Source organism: Gekko japonicus, unplaced genomic scaffold (assembly GCF_001447785.1).
Source record: "Gekko japonicus isolate JY-2015 unplaced genomic scaffold, Gekko_japonicus_V1.1 scaffold1433, whole genome shotgun sequence".
Classification (NCBI taxonomy): domain Eukaryota; kingdom Metazoa; phylum Chordata; class Lepidosauria; order Squamata; family Gekkonidae; genus Gekko; species Gekko japonicus.
Window position 1 is genome coordinate 773757 of NW_015168090.1, and position 24899 is coordinate 798655.

The window sequence follows — 24899 nt, forward strand, 5'->3', positions numbered from 1 at the left end:
TTTAATCAGAGAATATATATAACTTATAAATATACAGATGTATATACACGGGTTTTTAACATTCGTAATCAAAAATACTGTTTTGCCAATGTATTTGGCAAAGGGTGGTGGTGGCGGCTCTATTGGACATTTTTTTTTTAAAAGAACCTTCAATATCCACACGTTTCAAATAATGACTACCCCCCCTCTTTCCCCCAGTGGTTGTATAGAAACTGCCACCATTTAGGCTGTATCATCAGCAATGGCTTCAGTGAAAACATTGTCACACAACACAGACCCTCTTAGTTTTTCAAGGAAGAGGGATTCTGCAGACCCTTTTTCTAAACAGTCCCCAAGAACTCTGCCACTTCTTCTCAGTTACACTGAAATCAATATAACAGACCAACATGCTTATGCTTGACCCTTTTCTCTTTTTTTTGGAACCTTGGAGTGGGAAAAAGAAGCCAGGATTTTAATGCTTTAAAAAAAAAAGATCATTGCATATATTTGCTCTTTTTCTGGGAAAAGTAATACATGTACCCTTCCATTTGTGGTTTCCAGCCCACACACGCATGCTTGACAACAAAAGAAAATCTCTAGCTTAATGAGAATTCATTATCGTAGGGTGGGGGAAAGTGCGGAAGGAACTCTAAAATGAGTCAGTGAACTGACAGCTCCCAGTGTTTGCATCCAACTGTTTCCAGAGGCAGGCCATCCTTTGATGTTTGTCTTAAACTTTTCTGCTATAATACTGTAAGGGAACAGAGGCTCTGCGCGGGTGACAATAAGAGCTCCTGCCTACTTTGCTTCTTTCTGCTCACTATTTCAGGAGGAGAATCAAATGTTTCAAGCAGATGCAATAACGCCCAAAAAGCAAACACCAAAGTCTGTAAAAATGCCTCAAAGCGGCTTTCAAAACATCTCACGTTTGCCGAGGCCGATGTACAGCAATCACACAGTTTCACTCAGAAGCAGTTAAAATAATCACAATCTCGGACAGATCACTGTTTCGTAGTAGACAGGTAAAAGACAATGGGAACCCAAATCTAGATTCTTCATACGCTTTTATTCTCCAAAAGTCCATGAGTCTCAGGACATCCCATCAAAAGACTCAGTTTTGTTTTTGCAGTTCAGCTACAGCACCATTGAGGTTAACACAAGCAGCCATTGAGACTCTTGTTAAATGTTCATTGGGCAGATCAGAAGACTTAGAAGGCTGTGGCCACCTCCGTCCCACGTCGTCCGCCAACTTTAACGAAGTCACGGGGAAATTTATCTAGTTGCTCATATGCCAGCCGTCCGTCCTCTCCTGAGAACAAAAACAAGAGCAAATGTTTCATTCTTTGGCTCTGTGGCTCTCAGAAAAGAGAGAGGGTTTTCTCCAAGCAGGCACAATGGACAGAGCAGGCGTTCTTCCCTGCCTTCTCTCTCCCTGCTCCCAACTTTCTCCCTGTAAACAACAGTCATTTGTATCCGCCAGAGAAAAGTGACAAGATTTTAGCTGTTAGTTTCTAAAAAGAGAACTGCTGTCTACAAACCAGGTTGTCTATGTCGGAGTGAGCGATTCAGCATGCCCAGACATTGGGGGGGTGCCACATCACTGTAAGTGCATATAAGTGTCATCTTGAATGAGATGTCTCTCATTGTCTTAACCTGGGAGCTGCCCTCTAACCCCTCCTCTCTCTTTGTGTTCTTTGTTCTTCCCCATGCTTCACATGGCTTTCCATGGAGTCACGTCTCTACAGGTCTCTCCGGTAGAAACAATGCCCTCATACTTCCACATAAATGATGCCAGATTTAGCCGGCCACTTGTGATAGGGAAAGTGCTGTTCTGATTCGGCTTCTCTCTCTCCTTTTGACTGCAATCTGAATATGAACAGAATCTACTCGAATAAATGTTTTACTTCTGCAATTGACTTCTTGGGAGATTTATTTTCTGCATGCAACACCACACTTCTTTGACTGGGCAAACTCTGCTGTTTTAACCAAATTTCCCAGTAGTCAGAACGTGAAGATTTATCCCGTTCCAGCTCTGTGTGGACTAACTGTGGTCACCTCAATCGGTGAAAGAAAACATACTCATCCGAAGATTAGAGGGCTCAACTGGGGCATCCAAAAGTGTTGGGGGGGGGGCAACCTTGGGCCCTAGAGGCCTTCCTACGGGAAGCAAAGTCAGCTCTGTCCCCTGTTTGAGCCATGGGCTGCATCTAGTATCCGTGGCTGAGAGATAAGAACAGACAACAATTAAGCAAGATGGCTTTACCGTTTCCCTTATTGAAGTGAGAGAATTGTTCTTCGTTGGGAATCCCACTATCCACCCTTCCTGTTATCAGTCTTGGGACCAATCCCTATGTTACCAGAGCAGCCCATTCCATGTGGCTGGATCCCATGCTACTCTGGTAACATTTGGATCTGTGGAATCATGTGAGAAGTGCTCCAGTGGGCCACAAGAGAAGAGCAGAGTTGTCATCAGGCTTTCTTGTATGATCCACCCTTTCCATTTAATTCCAGATGTTCAACATTACCATGAATGGAAGGGAACTCAGCCACAAGGGAGGGATGCTCCAGAATCTTAAAAGCACGTCTTTTATTATACTTGAACAAACTGAAACCTGTCATGCACTTTGCCTGAAGCGATATTGTCTTTCTGTGTGTCATACTTAGAAGCATACACTTTGCTTTTGGATTTGTATACATATTTCTCGAGAATTCTGATAGCCTAGTGTGTCAGTGAAAGAAGACTCAAAGGGTGATTTCTCACGAGAGCTGCCTCGCAGCACAGCACCGTTTGCCTCGACACAAACGTGTCAATTTCACACCCGAAGCTCCGGGGCTGCATTTTGACTTGGGGCTTCGCCCGATTTCCTCCGCAGTTTCGTGATCCTGGTTTTTGAGGATCATGAAACTGCGGAGGAAATCGGGCGAAGCCCCGAGTCAAATGCAGCCCCGGAGCTTCGGGTGTGAAATTGATACGTTTGTGTCGAGGCAAACGGCGCTGTGCTGCGAGGCAGCTCTCGTGAGAAATCACCCAAAGTCTTCCTTTACAATAATGTGTTCAATGTGAACATATCACTTTATATGTTCATGTGTAGGTATCTAATATTGGCACTGACATTCAAATCAGGAAGGTTAAGTTGTTCTTCCTGAATAGTTTCAAATGCAGCTTTGCTGCTTTGCTTGCCTTCTTCAATAGGCTGGACCAGACAATACCCATCAGCTTCTCTTTGCATCTCAAGGTGTGGAAATATACTTAGCCTCCCTGATTACTCGCCCCATCTCTTGACACCACAGAATGTCTGCATGGAATTCTAAAATTCAAATTCATGTAAAATCCAGATCACATGGCTGATTCTGGATTTTGTCTGGGAAATCAACCAAGTGTGCTTTATCTATTTATATTATTTGTAGTTCTCCATTCTCATTAAGACTAAAGGCAGATTACAAAATTTAAAAATGGAATAAAAAACAGTATGGGATACGCCATAAACAATACAAAAATTGGATTACTAGAAACTGAATGCAGTAAAAACAATAAACTACCATCCATTCCCGTTATAAAAATACCCTCCTGAACAATTCCATTTTACAACAATCCTATTCCCTTCATAAAAATGCCCTCCTGAACAATTCTGTTTTTCACATTCTGTGCATGCAAATATTAGACTGTATGCATATATGCACTATTCAAATTTTAAGACCCCTGCATGGATGGGTAGGCATTAGGGTTGCCATCCCCCAGTTCCCAGTGGGGGTTCCCCCGCTTTGCGTGGCTCTGATCCACCCCTGGCCAGCTGGCTGGCGGGGGAAGCCCCACCTCCAAACAAGGATGATGCGATGTCCCTGACACAATGATGTCACCCAGAAGTGATGTCATTGTGTTGGGATGGTGGTGGTGACACTCTAGTTTTTGGGCAAATTCTATGGTTTTGATCTGGTTTTTACCCTAGTAGGCATGCTGGGTGTACAGAGAAGCATGATCTCACTCTAGCTCCCCACTACAGGTGGGAGAGCGATTGGGGAATGTTTCATCTGATCCAGATCACAGCATATCCATCAATGTTCTTCTCCCCCCCCCCCACTATTTCCATCAGTTTGCTTAGCCCCAGGTAATAAAAGATAATTTATAGAGGTATTGAATCAGGACAGTCAACCTACCAAGAGAGAGCAGGGTTTCAGAGGCTACTTTTCTCATTTCTTCATTATCAGACTGGCAAAGTGTGACAAGCATTTTAATACTTTCAGTTGCCTGTGTATACATAAAAAAGCATTGCTAATTATTTTCTAGTCTTATTCCAAATTTCCCATTATGTATTTACTTATTCTCAGCTTCTTGCCTAGTTCTTCAAACCTGTACATAAACATATGCTTTATGGTACACCTGCAGAGTTTCCATTTATTTGGTTTGTTGAGTTAATTCCAGCAGCTAAGAGTCAAATGGACAAAGGAATGTGTGTACAGATGTGCCGCTTCCATCCAACAATAGCCCTTTGAGCATTTTGTTTGCGCTCATGGGGTAAAGCTGGTTGTGTGAAAAAGAAAAGGAACTACTATCTGTTGATTATTTTGTGGTATTAGCCTTTGTAATTCAAGCCTTGGTGACATTCAGATTCTATTGCTGTAATACATTCTGTGTGTATAAAGGGGTTGCCCTTTAAGAGTTTTGGGAATTACAAATAGTTCAGCCACAAGGACAGAATGTGTGGAACTCAAGGTGACATTTTTAATAACTACTAGCTCCCAGTTCCTGGGCCTAGTTCAAAATTCTGGTTTTGTCTGAACTTTATTATGCATGAAGACTTTACGGAGGGACACACAATTCTAAAGTGTCATTCTGGGCTTAGTTTGGACTAGAAATATATATGAATATGTGGAAACTCTATGTTATTTGTATTCTCATTCTCATTCTTATCTTCCTAGTATAGGCCTGGAAAGCATGTGCTACTTTCCAATGCATTTTAACTGTACTTTCCGATGCAGATACAACTATATTTATGGTACTTAATCATGTAGAATGAAATGGTGTTAGACCTTACAGATGATTGCATTAGCAACAGAGCCTATATTTTTCCTCTGTACATGCAAAGCCACAAATTACTGCAGTAATTGAAGCAGATCCTGTTGGAAGTGAAGGGCTTTATGCTGTCTCTTAGCCTCAGACTTCAGAGGGGGGCTACAATAGAGTCAGAGAGACAGACCCGCCAGGGCACTGACTATCTTTCCCTTTTCTCTTGGATGCTGTCCCTTTGATGTGTAGATTGCTACTCTTAGTGAAACTTCCTTCCTTGTGGCCTCATACTCTCCATCTTGGCAGCATGAGAGCAGGACATGCCTCCTGTATCTCCAGCCATCCTAGCTAGTTAGACTAGATTAGAAACTATCTCTACTCCATCCTGTCTAGAATGGAGTTCCATATAATAAAGGCCTCTTATTAGCTTTACAAAGATAAAGAGGCTCCATGTAACTTTGATCCTGCAGCACACACACTGACCAGATGAGCTCTGCTGTTTTATAACCTTCAGCACTCTGCTAAACTACCAGGAGTAATTCCAACAGATCCCTGTCTGAGGGTGAATACAAAAGCAGCTACTATTGTTAGTATTGTTACACTGTGGGACACCATCCCCACCCTTCTCCCCCTGTCTTTTGAATCTTGAAGAAGACCTATGTTTTTGCCCTGCCTTGCTACACAAACATTAGTTTTTAAACTAAAAATTAGTCCACCTACATCTCCGAATATTAGACTGCTGCAATCAAGTGAGAGAGGCCTCAGGGATAGTTGATTATTCTCATACTGGAGCTATTTCTAGGTCCTAAATTACTCGTTTAAAAAAGAAACACCCACATAATAGTGGTGGCAAATGCAAAAGAACAAGGCCCTCGTTGTTACTCTGGAAGCACTACTGAAATCCTCATTGCTGCCTGACCTTCTGCTGTGCATGTGAACACAAAGATAGTAGAGTTTTACCTGGAGGCATTTGAGTGCCAGGCAAGCTGCTTTCTGGAGGTGGAGGTTGGGTTGTGCAAGCGTTTCACAGTAATAAATTAAAGCCTGGAGCAAAAAAAAAAAAAAGAGAGAGAAAGACCATGAGGAAGAAGCTTCCATACTATATCACAAAAAAGATGTTCCAATACCTGATGAATAATAAATTGATGCAGTGATTTGGAAGATGTGCTCTATGGGCCATTCCAAATTATCAGGTTATAATGCAAAAATCAGGCATCTGTTACTCATTTGCTACAGAGACTCTAGGGGTCTTTCATGAAAGCAACAACCCTTTTTGCCAACTGTATTTCATTTTCTGAGCTCTGCAATGATAATATGTTATCACTGGGGAGGAGAGGAAGAGATCTGGGCTTTGCTCTTTTTTTGTTTTTAACTGAAAAATCATAAGCTGCCTTGAACCACAAGGAAAGGCAGGGTACAAATGTTTTAATAAATAAACAGAATAAATTTAAAATGCAATGCCCCTCCTCTGTCAGCTTGTTTGTGCTAAACAAAATGTGGGTTGCATGAGTGTCACAGTCATTTATGGAACAGCACTTGTGACATCAGCAGTGTGTGTGATCCAATCCTAACTTCTTGACACTATTTTATGATTTTTTCTGAACTTTAAATATTTGATTATTTTAGGGACTGTGCTCATTCCCTGTGCAAAGTATAGGAGTGTTCATGCAAAAGACACATGCAAATGCCAGTTAAGACTAACTGGATAATCCCAACAAATGTTATGCCAGTTTTGTAGTCCTCCTCTGTCTCCCTGTAGCCTTCTTCTATGTGATATTCCTGACTTCGACAGTGTCTTCTCCTAGGCAGCTGCTTTCACATCTAGTGGTGATGCTGTCTCTGTCTCTCCACAGTAGTTTGTTTAATTTTTAAAAATAATCTATATTCCACATTTCAGCAATGTAATTATAATGGCTAACAGGATTGCATGAGTTAGCTCATTTCAAGTGGCAAATATTGGGATATCATTAAAGTTCAGTTATTTTATTACTATCACTATGCTTAATGTGTGTTTGTGTGTGTGCAGTGGTGGTGGTGGGGAGAGTGCCTTTCGGATTTTGTCTTTGCTATCAAAATGTGTTAGTCAGTCTCTGGTGCTTGACAAAATAATTCCTTCCACTGTTTGATCCGATGACTCTCTCTTGCTAAATCTTCATTCAATAGGGAAAGACTTCCTCCAATGGAGAAGGACGTTTTTCCTGATGGAGAAAACTCTTCCTTTGTTGAAGGAAGTCTTTTTGCTGTTGTTGAAAGAAGACCTTGTGGAAGGGACCCGACTCATAGCAACCAATTAAAGATGCTCTTGAGAGTGCACCAAATAGTACAGCTGTGATGATTGTCCTAAGCTGCTGAAAAGCTCGGCTGAAAAGGTAACAAAAGCTTTCAGTACCGTCTAAAAGTCAGACTACTGGGCTCTGGTAAGCCTTCTTAGGGAAACTGCTCCTTAATTCCAGGGCAACTGGAGAGAAGGCCCAGATCTAACTCTGATTGATTTCCCACAGGAAGGAGACGAGACACCTGAAGCAGTGCATCCTCAAAGGATGGGCAGGTTGAGGAGAGAGGCCACTTCTCCTCTACTGTAGCTTGGAAGTGGAGCTGCATAGGCTGCAGGTTTCCTCCTCACCACAAAGTAAGAACTGTTGAAGTATCCTAGCCAAAATCTAGCACCCCTGCCCTAACACTGACAGCTGGGTGCAATTTCACGCCTTACTTGCCTTTTCCCTGAAGTGCTTGTCTTCTGCAGCCGCTAATAAGATTGATGCGACAGCTTCGCAGGTTTCCTTTTTATTCTCCGTTAGGAGGAGGACAGCCAAAGATTTCAGTATTTCTTGCTGAGGTGGAAGACTGATGGCGGTTAATGGGATCACATTCTGCAAGCATTTTTCATCTCTCAAGGACTGCAGAGTCTGAACTGTTGACGCTAAAATGCAAAGACATGTCAGTGATATTTTTGTCATGTACGGGAAACCTACTTATAAGGGGAAGTCTACTTGAAGGCTTCAGTGGTTGTAGATTTTCCGGGCTGTATGGCCATGGTCTTGGCATTGTAGACCTGTTAGCATGCCAGAGTCTCGTTCATTACCGGAATTAACCAGACAAACCGCTCCACAAACTAAGAACGGCCATGCACCACCACCCACAGAATCGAGAAAGAGCTATCAATCCATCAATTCTTTCTGTGTCCGGGCTGGGTGAAGTGCATGGCCATTCTTAGTTGGTGGAGCGATTTGTCTGGTTAATTCTGATAATGAACGAGACTCTGGCCTGCTAACAATGCCAAGACCAAAGTCCTACAATGGCAAGACCACGGCCATACAGCCCAGAAAATCTACAACAACTGTTGGACTCCGGCCGTGAAAGCCTTCGACAACATACTACCTGAAGGCTCTTTGAAATAGGCTTTGAAACAGCCCGCAGCCTCTTGTAGACTGATATGCTCTGAGGATTTCCATACCAGCACCCAATGCCATCAGGTATGTCTGGCAGTCTCTAATCCATGTTGTGGCACTTTTTAGGGTTTAGGGTTAAAGCCATCACGTGAAGCAGCCATTTTGGAAGGGAGGGCACATGTCACATACAAAATGGCCCTCATGGCTCCTTGGCTCCTTACCACAGGGCTGATCAGACCCTAAGGAAGAGCTCTGGGCCTGTTGGTTCCTGTACAGAAAACATTCTCCTGGCTTCCTTGTGCAAAATGAATTCTTCAGTGTTCTCCTCTGAAACGGTGAGATAGTTTTCTTCCTTAAGAATAAGGTTATCATCCTTACCTTCTTTTGCAAGTTGAAGCAAATAGCTTCCCAGGTCAGTAATGCTTTTGCTTGCAAAATAGTTGTAGTACTGAAAGACTGTTATGATTTCCAAAGATAGACTAGAAGAGAGGATAGGCTCCACCCGGTCCAAGATATGAGACACCAAAGTTTTGAACGCTGTGAATGAGAAGATGATATAATTAAAAAACTAAAATTACTGGAAAACCTGCACTCTGATCTTTTAACAATTTGCTTCCATGTATTAACTTTTAGAAATGTTAAAAGTGCTCAGCTATACACATATTGCACTAAGGTTGTACCAGGGAAAGGCTTAGGCTATCCGTATAAACTGACATCAGTGGAATTTATGCTCAGGTTTGGATACATTGACCCTTCCCATGAGGGTGCTGTGTCAGAGAAAGTTCTCATGTTTAAATTGCTGCTATTAATTTGCAAAATATGACGCTTGTATCTTGAATTTTTCCTGCTTTGAAAAAATCTTTGAAACACGGCTTCATGCTGGTTTCCTTGTCAACAATACACTAATGAAATGTGAAATGCGGGGGGGGGGGAGCAGGGCCATTTGGCCTGGGCCTCACATACTCCCCCCCCTCAAATTTACACTGTTGATATTAAATCATATGTTAAATAAAAATTGGAACATTTATTACAAAGTCTTACAATATTCTTTTTCTTATTGTATTAAGTGCAAACATTTAAAATATAATACTACTGATTTTGTATCATTGTTTTCACACTTCTTCATTTTTTAATTTACCGGGGGGGGGGGGGGGGCCAAAAAAATGGAAGGCAGGCCTCTCTTGACCTCTGTGAGGGCCTGGTGAAATGTGTCTTCTCTTTAATAAGACTCTTCCCATTTGATGAACTTTCTTCATATAAGGACTTAGTTCCTATGGATGAATTTTTCAGAGCCTTTGGATTTTTATACAGAAAGAAACAAAGACTGCAGTTTTCTATATAATTTTCACATGTTATATGTATTGCACTATTCATTTAAAATATATAAAAATACAAAATGAACTTGTAAGAATTGTTAATCAGTAAGGTTATCACGGTTTAATCCCGTTTGGCACAAATATTTGATTACAGCAGGCACAATTAAGGCTTCTTTAAAGAGGATGATACCTCTAATATTTAGTTTTAAAACTTCTGTTAATTGTGGGGTTCATAAGCAGCTATCTTAAAAAGTGATACAGAAAAGAGGATTCTAGATATCCGTGGACCTGACAGTGGTCAAATAATGTAATTGACTATAATCAGTGTCATAATCAAATAATATTTAAATTATTGTCAAATAATATTTAAATTATTGAAATGTTAAGCGCAATATCCTCACATTTTCTTACTTCTAAGTTTGGTAGCCATTCTATACCACTAAACCATCTAGAAGCAATTCTAGAGAATCCAATCAAAACTTGGTTTAACAAGCTCATGGGTCATTACTGAAAGAGTGCCTTGCACTTCTAGATCTCAGGGATGTACCAAAAATTGTACACCAAAATTGTACACACTTCCATAAGGGAAGCTAAAATATAAGATGAGCAGCTGGTGCACTAACCTAGCAGGATGAGACTTCTGGCATTACCGCATCTTATATTTTAGGCTGAACCAGGCCCCTGTGTGGATTGATAAACCCAGAGAAGGGGGCTGGGAACAGAGAGGAGACATGTTTTTTACAAACCCAGGGAAACCCCCAGGTTTGCAGAAAAATCACAAACATTTTTTTAAAAATGGGGGTGAGTGGGTATTTACAGGCTCTTCAAACTGGAGAAACATTATCTGAGCAAACGCAGACACTGGTTTGAGTGCTGGGGAAGGCACGTATTGAGTGCTGATGACATTGCTAGTCTCCCCTCTTACCTCCTCACCACTAGAAGGGGAAGAAACCAGGATGTTAAGCACCATGATGTTAGGCCTGACACCACTGCCTCCACCCCCTTCTTCCATCTCTTCCTAGCTGCCAGGAAGGAAAGAAGAGGGAGGCCCAAAACAGAGGGCATTCAGTGCCAGTGGTGTCTGGGCTGGGAGGTAGTACAAGTGTCTGCAGAAAGCCTCCATTTCCTGGCAGTCCCCTCTCCCATCCAGTACTGCACCCCACCACTGCATGAGCTGGGCCAGGGGATAACTGGAAGCTGCCACCCTCCTCCACCAATGCTGCAGGCAGCTAGGTAAGTAGGCAAGGGAGGAGCTGGAAGGCAGGGGAGGAGAAGCAGAAGCAGCCACCGCCCTCTGCACGCCACGTGAGCCACACACAAAGGTGGAAGCACTGGCAGTGAGTGGTGAGTGACCACTCACCAGCGAGTGGTTGGCTGGCCAGGTGAACAGGGGATGGGGTTCTCCACCCCTGTGAATATCCCCCATGTTAATCTAACATGTTAGTCCCCCATGTTAATCTACATAGATCAATGCTCAAATAAAACTCTGGGTTTCAAATACAACACATTTTGATTGGTATATAGAATGCAGGGCAACATATTTCAACATGATAAAGTTCACTAACATCTTCTAATTATTTCCCAGGTGATTTCATTAAGATGCGGGTGATCTAACAGATGATGGCTATAATTTTTGCTGCCAAGTACTGGTGTCTTACAGAACCCATCCATCAAAGAGGAGCCCCCTGCACCGCTAATTCAAAAAAACATTCGAGAATTGCACCTGTTTCTGCAAGCCCCGGATATGCCTCATTCACAGCTGCAGCGAATGTGATGTCCAGTTGTTTGATCAGCTTGTCTGCAGAGGTGTGGTAAATCCCAGAAGAATGGGATGTACATTTATTCCAGAAGGACAGGGAAATCCTTTTTTGAAATTCTGTGATTTCTGATAGGTAAAGAAAACCACGAGTTCATTTATTTATTTATCTGAAGCATTTATTAGCCACCTTGCTTCCTTACAGAGTTTAAGGCGGCTTACAATATAAATAAACACACAGAGTACATAAAATACATAAAACAAATATTTTAAATCACAGTTTAGGACTGCTTTAATCATATGCATTCCTAAATAAAACTCTCTTCAGCTACCACCTAAAGATCAAAAATATGGGGGCCAGGTGCTCCTCCCTGGGAAGGTCGTTCCATAATCATGGGGCTGTCACCAAAAAGGCCTTGTGCATTCACCAAACAAGCTTCTTTGATTGACTGGACAGTCAGGATTCCCTCTCCCTCTGATCTGAATTCCTGGGCAGAAACATATGGGAGAAGGCAATCCTTCAGATATCCTGGTCCCAAGCCACGGAGGGCTTTAAAGGTCAAAACCAATACCTTGAACAGAGCTTGGGAGCAGTGTAATGGCTGTAGTATGGGAGTCACATGCTCCCAATAACTGGCCCAGCAGTCTAGCCACAGTGTTCTGCAGCATCTGCAGCATCTGCAGCATCTGAACACTCTTCAAGGGCTGCCCCAAGCAGAGCACGTTGCAATAATCCAGGCTAGATGACCCAGGAAGGGGTGCAGCAGACGCACCAGCTGAAGCTGGGCAAAAGCACTCTGGACCACCACAGCCACCTGGTTTTCTAAGGTGACTGCTGTATCAAGCAGCACTCCCCAAGCTGCAAAACCTGGCTTTTCAAGGGGTGTATAACCCCATCCAAGACAGGAGCGATCTGAAGTCCCTGGTCTGCCTTTCTACTAACCCAGACCATCTGTCTGGTCAGGATTACGTTGATGCTGCCAGAAGGAAAAGAAAATATAGATAGATAGTATTCCAACCATTGCTGAGCAACATGCACCACTCCTAAAAGGGGCCTCCCTGAAAGTGAGTTAAAACACCAGCATCCTTTGAGAGTTGTGAAGAGTTACTTTTGTTTTTCAGAATAAAAATTACAAAAGGTGTGAAATCCATGGATCACAACCCTACTTATAAATTTGGTGTGCTTATGCCCTATAAGTGCTTGTAATGGACGTCTACCCAACACTATTTCTGCATATCCATGTTACACAGAATCTATGTGTGTATAGGATTTGAATTCTTGAAAATTTCACATTTTAAAAAACACAAAACTAGCCCTCAGTGTAAGCAGAGAAATTGATAGATTTAAAATGTATAGGACATTTTAGTTAAACACTATCTTTCATTTGTGATTCCAAGAATGCCTTTCAGTTTTCAACATGTATGTTTTAAAAGCATATTTCTAATACAGCACTTCACAGGGAAATGGTTAAGGAATATTTAAGTATACAACCATATTTTCCATGGAAATTATGCCACTTCTTACCTTCACTTATAGGTCTGATGTTCCCCATGTTCTCATTACTGATCTCTGCAAGACACTCAATCACTAGAATCTGTTGGGATAGTTTATCTAGGAGGTTTCTTGTTACAAATTGAGTTTTGCTGGAAAACACAATTTGCTGGGGGGAAAAGGTAGAGCAAAATTATATTATGTATACAGGCAATGTGCAAAAACAACACATGCAAACACACACATACACGTGGGGGGAGAGCATCTGTTAAAATGTACTAATATGGAAAAACATAAATTGAGCGAATACGAGCAAGTGTAGTACAGTGGTTAGAAGTGATGAAAGACCCAACAAACTTCCTCAGACCCAACAAATCCTCAAACTTCCCTGAAGCTCACTGGGTAGCCTTGGGTCACATTTTCCCCCCCAGCCTAATTTACCTCACAGGATTGCTGTGGCGATTAAATGGGGGGACATAACTATGTATGCTACCGTACTGTCATGGAGAAAAGATAGGATAGGAACAGAGGTATGTATCCAACAACACAGTTCCAAGGATTTAAGGACCCAAGTCTTCAGAAGATGGGGCGGTGATTTCCATTGATTCTTCTCCCACTGCAGACATCTGCATTATTTATTTATTTTAAATGTATATCCTGCCTTTCTGCCCAGTCAGGGCTACCAAGGCCCCTGCCACACGCAGGGGAAAAGGCGCGGCTTTTAAAAGCCGCGCCAATGTTGACACGGCGCGGCGGGATCTCACGGATCCCCCGGCCGCGCCGCCGTTTCTCCCCGCTAAGATGGCTTTCCCCTCTGTGCTGTTCCGGACCATCTATTGACCTCCAGACTAAAATTTCAGGGGCTCAGGGCACTGCAGAGGGAAGGGGAAGTAGGAAAACCCTGCTCCATGAGGTTTATGGACTGTAGATGTATGCCAACATATTTTATAATATAGTATCTTCAGAGTTCTCTCAGTTTGCGGTGATGTTTTGCATAAATCCACTTTCCAACAAGTGGATTAAAGTAGAGCAGGTAGATTTAAAGAAACTTAATCCCTTTGGATTTAGTGTGGTTTATGGCCCAAAGCTATGGCCTTGATCCAGAGACCGTTTGTTGCTCTTAAGTCCCACTGAAATCAGTGTAGAAATTTAGTCACAACTAACCCAATTCCCATTCATTTGAATAGGATCTATGCACAACTTCCTCTGGGCTGGGCCTATTACAGTCTGCTGCTACCACACACCTGTTATGACTTGCTAGCCTCCACAGCCACAGCGAACCTGCCTTTGTCCCTTGTTGTGTATGGTTCAGGTGTTCACTCTTGCACTGATCTCTGTACTACACAATACCAAAGTTCAGCACAGAAGAACACACAGATGCATAGCAATACAAATCAGAACCATTTAAATGTGACAAAGAACAGACAAAAATCCTGTTTGCTGGATACAAGCACGTATCCAGCAATAATCATTTAAAAACCAACCTGGACAAGAACATTACCTGGATAAGCTGTGTGCAATACTGCAAGTGCTTGACTATGGAAAGATCGAGGCTTTCGTTCCCTGTGGTCAATGGGAGAGGGCTTCCAGCTACACTGGTACCAACTCCTGTGTCTTCTGTCAACGCTTCACTGAGGTGCCCTCTGGCTTCTGGGTGTTCTGACCTGTAACTGTTCATGCCGGGAGGTAAGTGAGCAACTTGATTTTCTTTTCATGTAGGCCTGACATGACTAACATCATGCAAAAGAGGAACTGTTGAAAGCACCGATCTGTAACCAAACAGCCCCTTGGTAGGCCAGAACCTTTTAATGAATGCATCATATCTCAAATTGGCAGTGGGCCAAGGGAGCAGAAGCCAAAGGAGTGTCTGCATTTAAAGAATATATTGCTTCCACAGTGGCCTACTTGTTTCTCTGAAACAATGCCTCTTTTGTGTAGAGTTCTCACTAAGAAGTCTTTGAGAACGAGACTTCATTAGAACTCGTTTTCTAACCCCCCCCCCACCTCCCAAGAAAATCTTGGCCCATTGACAAAATGCTTTGCCAAACTGTTATGGATTTAACTGAATTATAGATTTGTGGTTTCAAAAGTTATACAATTAAGACCTAATCTGTCAGTGCTTTACCAGCCCTTGATTAATAACCAGCCAAGGAATCAAAAGGGGAAATTGTGGGAGCAGAAGAGATTATGATTTCTTCTGGTGCTTAAGACACACCAAGAACACAAGTTTAATATTTCTTTTTTTAATAGGACAATGAAAATCTCATTGTTTAAATAATTAGTTCAGTGTTTACAGTGAAATATGGGTTGCAGAACATTTGAGAAGAGCATCTGTGCTCGTAACTAACAGATGTTGCAATGTAATAGTTTTGAACATTTCAGATCAGCACCAAGGATGTTATCAGACCCTCAGGATCTTCATTAGAACAAGATCAAGTTGTGTAAGCATTAGAAGCCAGGTCTATTACTCTTTCTGCTAAGGAGTTTTCACCAGGCTTGACTCTGCATTGATCAGAATCAATGCTATTACGTTTTCTGGATGCAAGATCACACCTCAATCGACAGCCAGATGATGTAGTGGTTAAGAGCGGTGGGACTCTAATCTGGAGCCTACTTCTCCACATGAAGCCAGCTGGGTGACCTTGGGTCAGTCACAGTTCCCTCAGAGCTCTCTCAGCCCCAACTACCTCACAGGGTGTCTGTTGTGGGAAGAGGAAGGGAAGGTGATTGTAAGCCGCTCTGAGACTCCTCCGGGTAGTGAAGGGTGGGGTATAAGAACAACTCCCTTCTTCTCTAATGGTAACTTCAGGAGCAACAATTACACAGAAAAGCTGGGGCTTTGTGATGTAAGAATACTTATTTTATGCTTCATATTAAGATGCAGGGAAGGGTCTCCAGCCTTCTTGAGCCTGCAGGCACCTTCGGAGTTCTGACATGCCATGATGGGCATGCCACAAAATGGCTGCTGCAGGAGGCGGAGCCAGCCACAAAATGGCTTTAACAGCTTACTTTCAGTCACACAGAGACGATTCTTGTGCTGAGGTGGCAGCTGCTGTGAAAACAATGTTTTCAAGTATCGTCACAGCCAATCCGTTCTTGACTGGTCAATCAGAAGTCTTGGGCAGAAGCCCCACCTGGCTCCACCTACTTTCTAAAAACACTTGGCAGGTGCCAGGAAAGGCATTGGTAGGCGCCATGGAGCTCATGGGCACTACATTGTAGAGGCAGTAGCTGGAGTGAAAACTGGAGTGTTGCCCCCATCATTAATCCACTTCTGTGTTCCAGGGCTTGAGTGAGGTGTTCAAACTTTCATGCCTGAGCCAGGGTTGTAAAACAGACTGAAGAACTGTGATTAAATTCTTAATTACATGCCCAATTAACCTTTCCACAGAACACCTGTACAGCACAGCATCCTAATGCATTCAAGTGAGGCATGAGAGCCGTGATCCCCAACGTGACACCATGGAGGCACCCCTCTATGGATTTCCTGATGCCCAGAGGCTTTCCCCCCAAGGCCCCTCTTCCCCAAAGCAAACAGCCAATCCTGACTTTCCTGCATCTCACTGGAGCAGCAGGTGAACAGGCAGATCATGAGAGGGAGGGCAGGAAGGGCTGCATCAGTGCTTAGTTCTTGTGGCCCTTTCTTACACACCCAGGGAAATGCTGATTGCCACTTTGGGGTCAGGAAGCTATTTTTCTCCAGCCAGTTTGGCCAGGGATCCTGGAGGTTTTTTGTCATCTTCTGGGCAGGGAACAGGGGTCAGTGGGGGTGTGGGGGTATTTGTGAATGTCCTGCATTGTGCAGGGGGTTGGACTAGATGGCCCTGGAGGCCCCTTCCAAGTCTACGATTCTAGGTGCTTCAGAAGGTACCTGGAAGCATCATCTTTATTTCTGCAAGCAGCATCCATTCAGAAATAACTGCCCCCCTCACAGGAGGCTTGGAACATCCCAACTTTTTGAAATAGTACCTATGGCAGCTCAGTTGTTATGCCTGGACACCTCCTCCTTCAGAAGGACTAGTCTGGTACCTTGGAAAAGGTGATGGCAGGCAACCTTCTTTCTTAGCATCTGTAATATACTCGTCTCAGATCGCGTGGCCAGCTTGGGCTCCACGCGGTTAAGCGCCAACGTTGCGCTTCGCTCGAAAAGACAATGGACTATGCGGATCCTAGCCCGCACCGGGGGCTAGGTTCCCAGCTGAGAGCCTGTGGAACTCTCGGCCACTGTAAATAATCTACTGGGGTGTGTTATGGGTGGCAGTTCATGGGGAATATAAGCCGGCATGCGAGCCGGCTAAAGTCATCTTGTTCCTGATCTAATAAAGTACGCTAAGCTGAAATCACTCTCCGTCCACGTACTTTTCAGCATCTCACAGGGTCACCCACTCTAGACTCTTCCCTGGTCTGCAAATAGGATCAAAATCGGTCCTACAGTCACATGGAATGTGTGCCATCAAATATTGACCAGAGGCTTGTCCGGAAAACTAATCCCAAAGGTGCATTGTGAAAGTGTCCGGTTTCTGGCAGTTCTCATCCCTCTTTAAATTCATCAGCGTCAAAGATTGATTTCTCGGCCTACCTGGCCACACTACCTGGCGAGATGGATTTCCCTACCTGGCCACACTAAGTAAACACTTAGTAAAAGCCATTTTAACCCCATAATTCTTTGTGTAATAGTTGTCTTGTCCTGGCAATTAGAGGTCACCAAACACAATAGACATTTCACATGAATGTTACATTGCACTTGCAATTCCTGGGAACGTTATGAAGCTTCCTTGCTCAGACAACATTGTTTCACTATAATCATCACAGCATTGTTCTAGGAACAATCGCATCATGCTCCAAGGGGTATAACCAGACACACTTTGTTAAGTAATGTATGTATCTGGACATCCACTAACTTACACCCCCAACACAAGATTGGGTGCACTGCCTGGAGAGAGAGAGAGACACTGGTTTGTTTTGCTCGTCATCCTCCTCAGATCTTTGTTCCTTGGATAGGTAAATATTTGCCGTGGGAGAGCCACAATTGGATGGCGGATTTTCTGGGTGTGATCACACCACAACATCTAGCAAGTGGAGCGCACCCGTAGCCAACCCATGGCATGCCGCCGAAAATGCGAGATTAAAAAATACCACCTTGAAGGTAGTAGCAAACGGTTTGCCACGGGCTGCCTCCAGACTCCCTTGGTGTGATCGCACCGGCGCAGCTTTTCCCTCCGGCCGTCTTTGTTGCAGCGCACATGCCAAGGGCCGCAACCGTGGGTTGCCGCCGATGCGTCTGATCACGCTGTCGCACTGCTAACTGCGCCGCCGCAAACAGCCACGCCTCCCCCCCCCGCGTTTTCTGGCACGTGTGACCGGGGCCATAGCCCCATAGAATAAGTTCCCTTCTTTGTCTCTATAAAGCTACCGCCTATATTTTCTGAACTTGCATGTGTGTTTATAGAGTGCTCTTCAATTAATAAGTTTTTGATTTTATTATTTAATTCTCTTTAATAAAAACCTTTTCATTAATCATGGCCTGGTTCATTTTGAGAGTTCTACTGAGGGAAAAATCCCTGTAAACATAGGTGGAAATCCTGCTTGATTACCCCCCATATTGTTTGGGTTTCCTGGCTAATTCTGCAACAACCTCAGGAGACCCTCACAACCCCTTAGGGTAACACTATTGTGACTTGTCTGACCTCCCATATCAGGCAGTTTGTGGTGGCAGCATGCAATGCCATTTTCTCAAAATGCCAGAAGTACCCTCAGGCTCAAAAACATTGGGAACCTCTGGCTTAGAGTAAATAAAGGTTGCTCAATATGCAGTTGCTCTGTTGATAAAACGAAGAGAGGAACTACAGTTGTTGTTTTTGGTAATTCATTTCTTGACTTCTAGGCTCTGGCCAGCTTCCAGGAAGAAGCAGGCAATGTGGAAATCTCTCCTAGTACCTATACTACCTTTTCCTCCACCCCATTCCCACTCCAGAATGGCAAAGCTTGAGCAGTGACTTTGTCCACAAAAATATTGCAGAGGTCCATCAGTGGCTATTAGCCACAAGGTATAGATAGGGACTCTGGGGCAAGTGATGCTCTGTCTTCTTGGTGCTTGGGGGGGGGGGCGTCAACAGTGGAAGGGCTTCTAATGTCCTGGCCCCACTGGTGGACCTCCTGATGGCACTGGTGTTTCTGGCCACTGTGTGATACAGAGTGTTGGACTGGATGGGCCTTTGGCCTGATCCAACATTGGCGTCTCTTATGTTCTTATGTTCTTTTCAATAAAAACAGCACTGATGTGCATTTTTATTCCATCCCTCTTCTAAGGGAGTCAGGATGGTTCTCCCACCATTTTGGCCTCACAAGAACCCTGTGAGGGAGGCTAGGCTGAGAGAGAATGACTGTCCCAAGGTCACCCACTGAGATTCATCCCTGAGTGGGGAGTTCAACCTGAGTGTCCCCGTCCAACATTCTCATCACGGCATCACAATGGCTCTCTTACCCATCTCAGCGTTTTGAAGAGAGAGGCACTTTCTCTAGATCATGACCAAGAAATCCCACCTGATGGCAGTTCACTTTTTTATTCTGAAGCCTGACCTGGAGACTTCTTGGTGATGCAGCAAAGAATATTCAGGCCATGTCAATTAATTCTCAGATCTCTATTTGCACTCCTCAATAGGAAAACCTGTCCCAAACCCTCAGACTCCAGTAAAGTATACATGTCCCGCTACTGGGCTTGGGTCCTGATCCCTATGAGTGTATGAACAATGAGTGTATATCTGGATATCTGATGACTAGTGCAGGAGCCTGACCTAAAGAGTAGAAAATGTCGACCTTCTTACCTGTTTTTATCAGTCTCAGAGTCTGAGAAGACAGAGTCAGTCCTTCGACCACTACCACTGAAAAGCTCATCTGTGCCACCCTCATCCTCATCGAAATCAGAGGTGTTCAGGAAATCAAAGCTTTCCAAAGCGCTTTCAACGGTTAGGCTTAAACTGGATGACCTGCTGTGGTTTACTGCTGGTCGGCACTGCAATACCAAAAGCAAAATGAATGCACAGAAGAGTGGAAAACCAAGAACCGTGGTAAACATTATGTGTGTTTGGGGTAAGTAAAAACCTTTTCAGCTTAACTTGTTTTCAGAATTTCATAAAGCATTGCTTCATAAAGCATTGAAGACAAGACTTTTGAGTTTAGGTCTGAGTTCAGTTTTTGATAGCGGCTTTTGGACTTGAGCTCAGGTTAGCAGTGAGAGAGAACTGGCAAAAATCACCTCCCATTTTGCTGGGGAAAATGATCTTTAGAGTCAACCTATTATTCTTTTGGAGGAGGGGATCTTGATTATTTTTTTTTTTAACAATCTCGCCATGAACATGAAACACACTTTCATGGAGAAAAGTTCCAAAGAAATCCCAGTTTAAAAGTTAATGTTTTAAATCTGTGATTAATCTTACTGATTTATTGCCTTTGCAGGCAAATCTGGTGTGGGAAGGTAGGGAGTGCAAAGCCAGTACATGTGCGTGTGCACGTGCATGCGTGTGTATAAATAAATAAATAAAACAATAGTTCAAACCACTCATTCTCTGTTCAAATTAAAGTACACATTTAACTGTACACTGCAGAGTTACTGAAACATCCAATGATCATTCATTCTTGGTATGACAGTAATTTCCAGGTAAAGTCTCTGATGAGTTACTATACAGCCTGCAGGTGCCTTACAACACTATCCGAACACTTATCCCTGCTATTTTAGGGTTGCCATCCCCCCAGTCGGGGCAGGGGATTCCCCATTTTTTTTGGGGGGGCAATCTCCCACCGGCCAGTGATGAGGAGCCAGGAGCCCACCCCCCATCATGGGAAAGGTGAAACCTGGCAACCCTATGCTAAGTTCATTGACTTCAATCAAGTTAGAAAGGTATAACTCTGCTTAGGATGGCTCTGTCAGTGTCAACGAATTAACTGTCAAATTTAGAGAGCTTGTGGATTAAAAAGCTGTCCTGTGTCAGTTCTCAAAGGAATGAAGCCCAGAGGCTACTGAGTTTGTTAGTGATAAGCATGTAATGATCAAAGATATATTTGCCAAGTTTAAAAAAAAAAAAAAGACTATTTTCTTTTTAAAAACTAGCAGAGATACCTGAACATTCAGGAACCATGAGTCTATCAATACTTGCCCCTACAATGTAGTTGACTAAAGAAATACACAAGATCACATTTTGAACTCCAGAGTAACTTGCCTGGAATAATTACCACCTTATGCTCCACATCCATTGATTCAGAGTTCCCTGTGCATCCTAATGTGCATACAAAGATCCAGCATAAGCAGGTTTGTGTGTTCATTTTAGTGGAGGAAATGGTTCTGTATGCATGTCTCTTATTGGTGTATAATCAAGTCAGTTGAGTTAGAGTACTGTGATCACATATGAATGGTTATCATGCAAAAGCAAGTTCGAATTGCTTCATATGAGGTGTTTGCAGGCCTAATTTTATCTGTGGTGCCACTGAGAAACTGCCCATGGCATAGCATGCTGCTGTACGTGATTAACTTGACCATGTTACCCTGTGGAGTCATTGAAGGAACTTTCTACTGATCTAACTCTACATACACTCCAGGAACTAAAGGCACCCACCAAATGCTTTTAGAAAGTGGGTGGGGCCTGGTGGAGCTGTTGCCTAGCAAGGCTTCTAATTGGGTTTTGGAGATTTGGTTGGCTGCGCAGTCTTTAAAAACACTGCTATGGGAGTAGCTACCACTACAGCACACGGACCTTAATTGTGTGACAGAAGGTAAGCCATGGAGCTGTTTTGTGGCTGGGTCCACCTTCTGTGGCAGCCATTTTGTGGTAGCAAGTTTGCAGCTGTGCCCACCATGCTGTGTCAGAATTCCAAAGGTGACCACCATCTGAAAAAACATGGAGATCTCTGGTGTAAACTGTATTCACCCAGTGCTGGTGTACGGTGCACATGTTTCCCCCCTCTTGTAAGTAACTTTAGATAATTTTGGTTTGGATAAGAAGGTCTATCTTGTACTCCATTGTTTAAAGTGCATGAGATTAAACATCAGGTGGGTTTTTTAAAATCTGAAGCTAAACTTACTTTTAGAATTTCATCTAGGTGTGTTACTTCTTGGTCCAAATCCTGAAATTCTTTAAATTGTTCTTTATGGGGTTCAAGTGCTAGAAGCAGCCCCTGAAATGCTTCTTCTAGGCTTCCATCTACACAGGATTTATAACCTTCAGATTCTCCACTTATTGATCCTTCACAATGCAGCTTTTCAGGTGTTGCAGGACCCTCTCCTGAAGTGAGTCTTTTTACAAGCTGCTTAGTGATATTGCCTTCAAAAGTATCCAGTTCGACAGGTTTGAGCTCTGATAATTCATCTGTGTCCTGCAAAAGAGATACTGGGGCACTATTATCTAAGAAAAGATTGTTGCTTCTGGAAACTGGAGATGTTTGGCAAACTTCAGAATCTATATTAGAAATCTTTTCTCCCTCACTAACGGGCATAGGTTCTTGTGACTTTAAGTCCTTATATTCGGGTGCAGAGTCCACTGATGAGCTGGTACTGATACTGTCCATGGCATGAGTTTTTGATGACTTCTGCCCATTATGTTCTGGAGGTGTGACAGTAATTTCAGGATTAAAATTATCCGTGGCAGAAGAGGAACCAAGAGAACTGGACGACTGAGTGCAATCTCCATTGGAAATATCATTGAAGCTGAAAGACATTGACCGTTGCTCAACTTCTGTTGTTCCATTTTCAAAGACATCATCATGTAAATTTGACTGCAAATAAAACAAAAGACTGTTAAAGATAAAAAGCAAAGTAGCTTTCCACAAAATGTTAAAGCCAATTCTCAACATAATTAATTTTAAGCTGCTACTGACAGGAAATTAGAGACAGGTCTCTCTGGAGTCGCAAAAGAAATTTGCCTTTTATTACAGTGCTTTTAAAAGACATACAATAATATAAAGGAAATAGCAGAATGGAACCAGCATTAGTATAGGAAAAACAAGTCTTGGGCAAAAAAAGGTACTACAACACCACTCAACACCATGCACAAAAGAGAAGGCAGAAAGAGCTTGTACTTTGCTGACCAAATTTCATCAACTAGAAAATGTGTGTGGAAAAGAGTGTATGTCAACAGAACATTTTGTCATGTACTCATGGGTACTGCCATATGTCAGCAAACACTCCAGGGCAAATACTTAGGATCAAAAGCATATTTAGTTCCCTGTATCCAAAGGAAGGCCTGGCATGATCTGGTCCACGGGGTCGCAAAGAGTCGGACTCGACTGTGCGACTGAACAACAAAATCCAAATGTAGTGTGAAAGGTGCTGAGCACACTATTAAAGTTTCAAACATGATAATGCGAGAGAAAATTAACCAGCTTTATATGCCATTAATATCAAGAAGACTAAAGTGTGAAATTTAACAAGATTACACCCGATTTATTTTATTTTTATACTGCCTATGAACCAAATTGGTTTTTATTTTAAGTTTGGGTTTTTTAAAAAAATTCTGGAAGTATATATCTTGAAAACAATATTCAGCCAACAGAACTTAGTACTGATAAAGAGCTTAGTATTTTGCCTGTGTTTCCAAACTACCTTGAGCCTGCTCCAATGGGGTAGGACGGGGTATAAATCGTAAAATAAATAAATAAATAAATAATGTCGAGAACTTCGTTATAATAATCAGTAATGCCCAACTGGACCTATATCAGTAACACAACGAATTGCCTCAACACTCAGTCAGCAAACTAGATATCTCTACTGAGGTCTGTGGCATGCAAGAAACAGAGGAATGCTTGAGCCATGGAAAAAAGGTAATTCAGTGCAAAGAGAGCTCCCACGATCCAGACTCACATATCGTTCTAGCCCAGCTCTAGGCCTCAGCCTGAGAGACGGCAGGTCACTAAAGGAGCGACTGCGACGCAGCTTGTCAAAGAAAGTGTCCTGCAGAGCATCTACAATGGAAAACTGGAACCTGTCTTGTGGAGGATGTAGCCATTTCTTCAACAGTTAAGGCAAAAAGGGGGCAATTAGTTAACTAGTGGTATAATACCTTAAGAATACTTGCCTGGGAGTAGCCCCTTCAAACAGACCCTGAGTAGGATTCTTAGTAGACCTGCTTATGAATGTGCCCCCTAGATTACTTTTCCTGTGCAACTGTACAATACATAGCTCAAAATGGCCTCAAGATTTTTGCAATCCTATGGTAAAATTTACAAAGTTACTACTGAAATGCAGGCAATAAGGAAAGCAGGAGTGAGTTACTGACATATGTGTTGTTAAGGGACTTTTAACAGAAATTATTAGTAAGCAATGTTATGAACATGTTTGTTATCCCCAAAAGATTGGAAGGACATCAAAATTCAACCACCATATTTTTAAAAATGGTGCAAACCCCCCCCCCAAAACCATTAACTATATTTGCTAAGATAATGAAGGTTTTTCTACATGTATATGAAATGGCCACATTCAACTTACAAAGAAGGCGTGGTCCTTGAAGGTTGGAGTTTCTGGAGTACCTTGACTATACATGGACATCCTTCTCTGGAGAGCAGATGCTCTGTTTGTGTTGCTTGTAGATGGGGTCACGTCCTCAACATCAAATGGGCTGCAAAAGCACAAGCTTCTCATTAAACAGAAGTACCTTTACAAGGACCATTTGTTTTCTTTTCACTTTATGTTATTAGAGCAGAGGGGAATCCTCTTCCTACTGAGGTTTTATAACCTCTAGCAACACATTCCCAGGACTGTTTAGATGTTTAGAATGGCATATAGATGGCAATTGTAAATGGGCTTATTTTTAGATACTTGGAAACTTATGTGTAGATCCAACAACACTGTTGTTACAACATTTTTGTTTTGTCTCTGTGTATCTCTTTTTTCTTTCTTTCTTTTTTTTTTAAATATCTTATTTAGTTGCTGAATTTTAAGCCCCCCTCTGTGTTTTTAAATAAATAAATAAATAAA

At 42.7% G+C, this 24899-nt stretch overlaps 1 protein-coding gene across 1 annotated transcript in view; it reads right to left on the reverse strand.

The window, feature by feature from the left end:
- Window positions 1–1178: 1178 nt before the first annotated feature.
- FAM65B (family with sequence similarity 65 member B) overlaps window positions 1179–24899 on the reverse strand; it is a 114575-nt gene continuing 90854 nt past the window's right edge. The window contains exons 12-23 of the mRNA XM_015414727.1: window positions 24411–24540; window positions 23787–23933; window positions 22013–22702; window positions 19762–19949; window positions 14439–14607; window positions 12971–13106; window positions 11413–11574; window positions 8752–8910; window positions 7699–7904; window positions 5945–6028; window positions 4135–4225; window positions 1179–1288 (exon numbers count right to left, since the gene is read on the reverse strand). Of these exons, the coding sequence (XP_015270213.1) occupies window positions 1188–1288; window positions 4135–4225; window positions 5945–6028; window positions 7699–7904; window positions 8752–8910; window positions 11413–11574; window positions 12971–13106; window positions 14439–14607; window positions 19762–19949; window positions 22013–22702; window positions 23787–23933; window positions 24411–24540 (2263 nt within the window). The 3' untranslated portion in view covers window positions 1179–1187. The remainder of the gene's footprint in view (window positions 1289–4134; window positions 4226–5944; window positions 6029–7698; window positions 7905–8751; window positions 8911–11412; window positions 11575–12970; window positions 13107–14438; window positions 14608–19761; window positions 19950–22012; window positions 22703–23786; window positions 23934–24410; window positions 24541–24899) is intronic.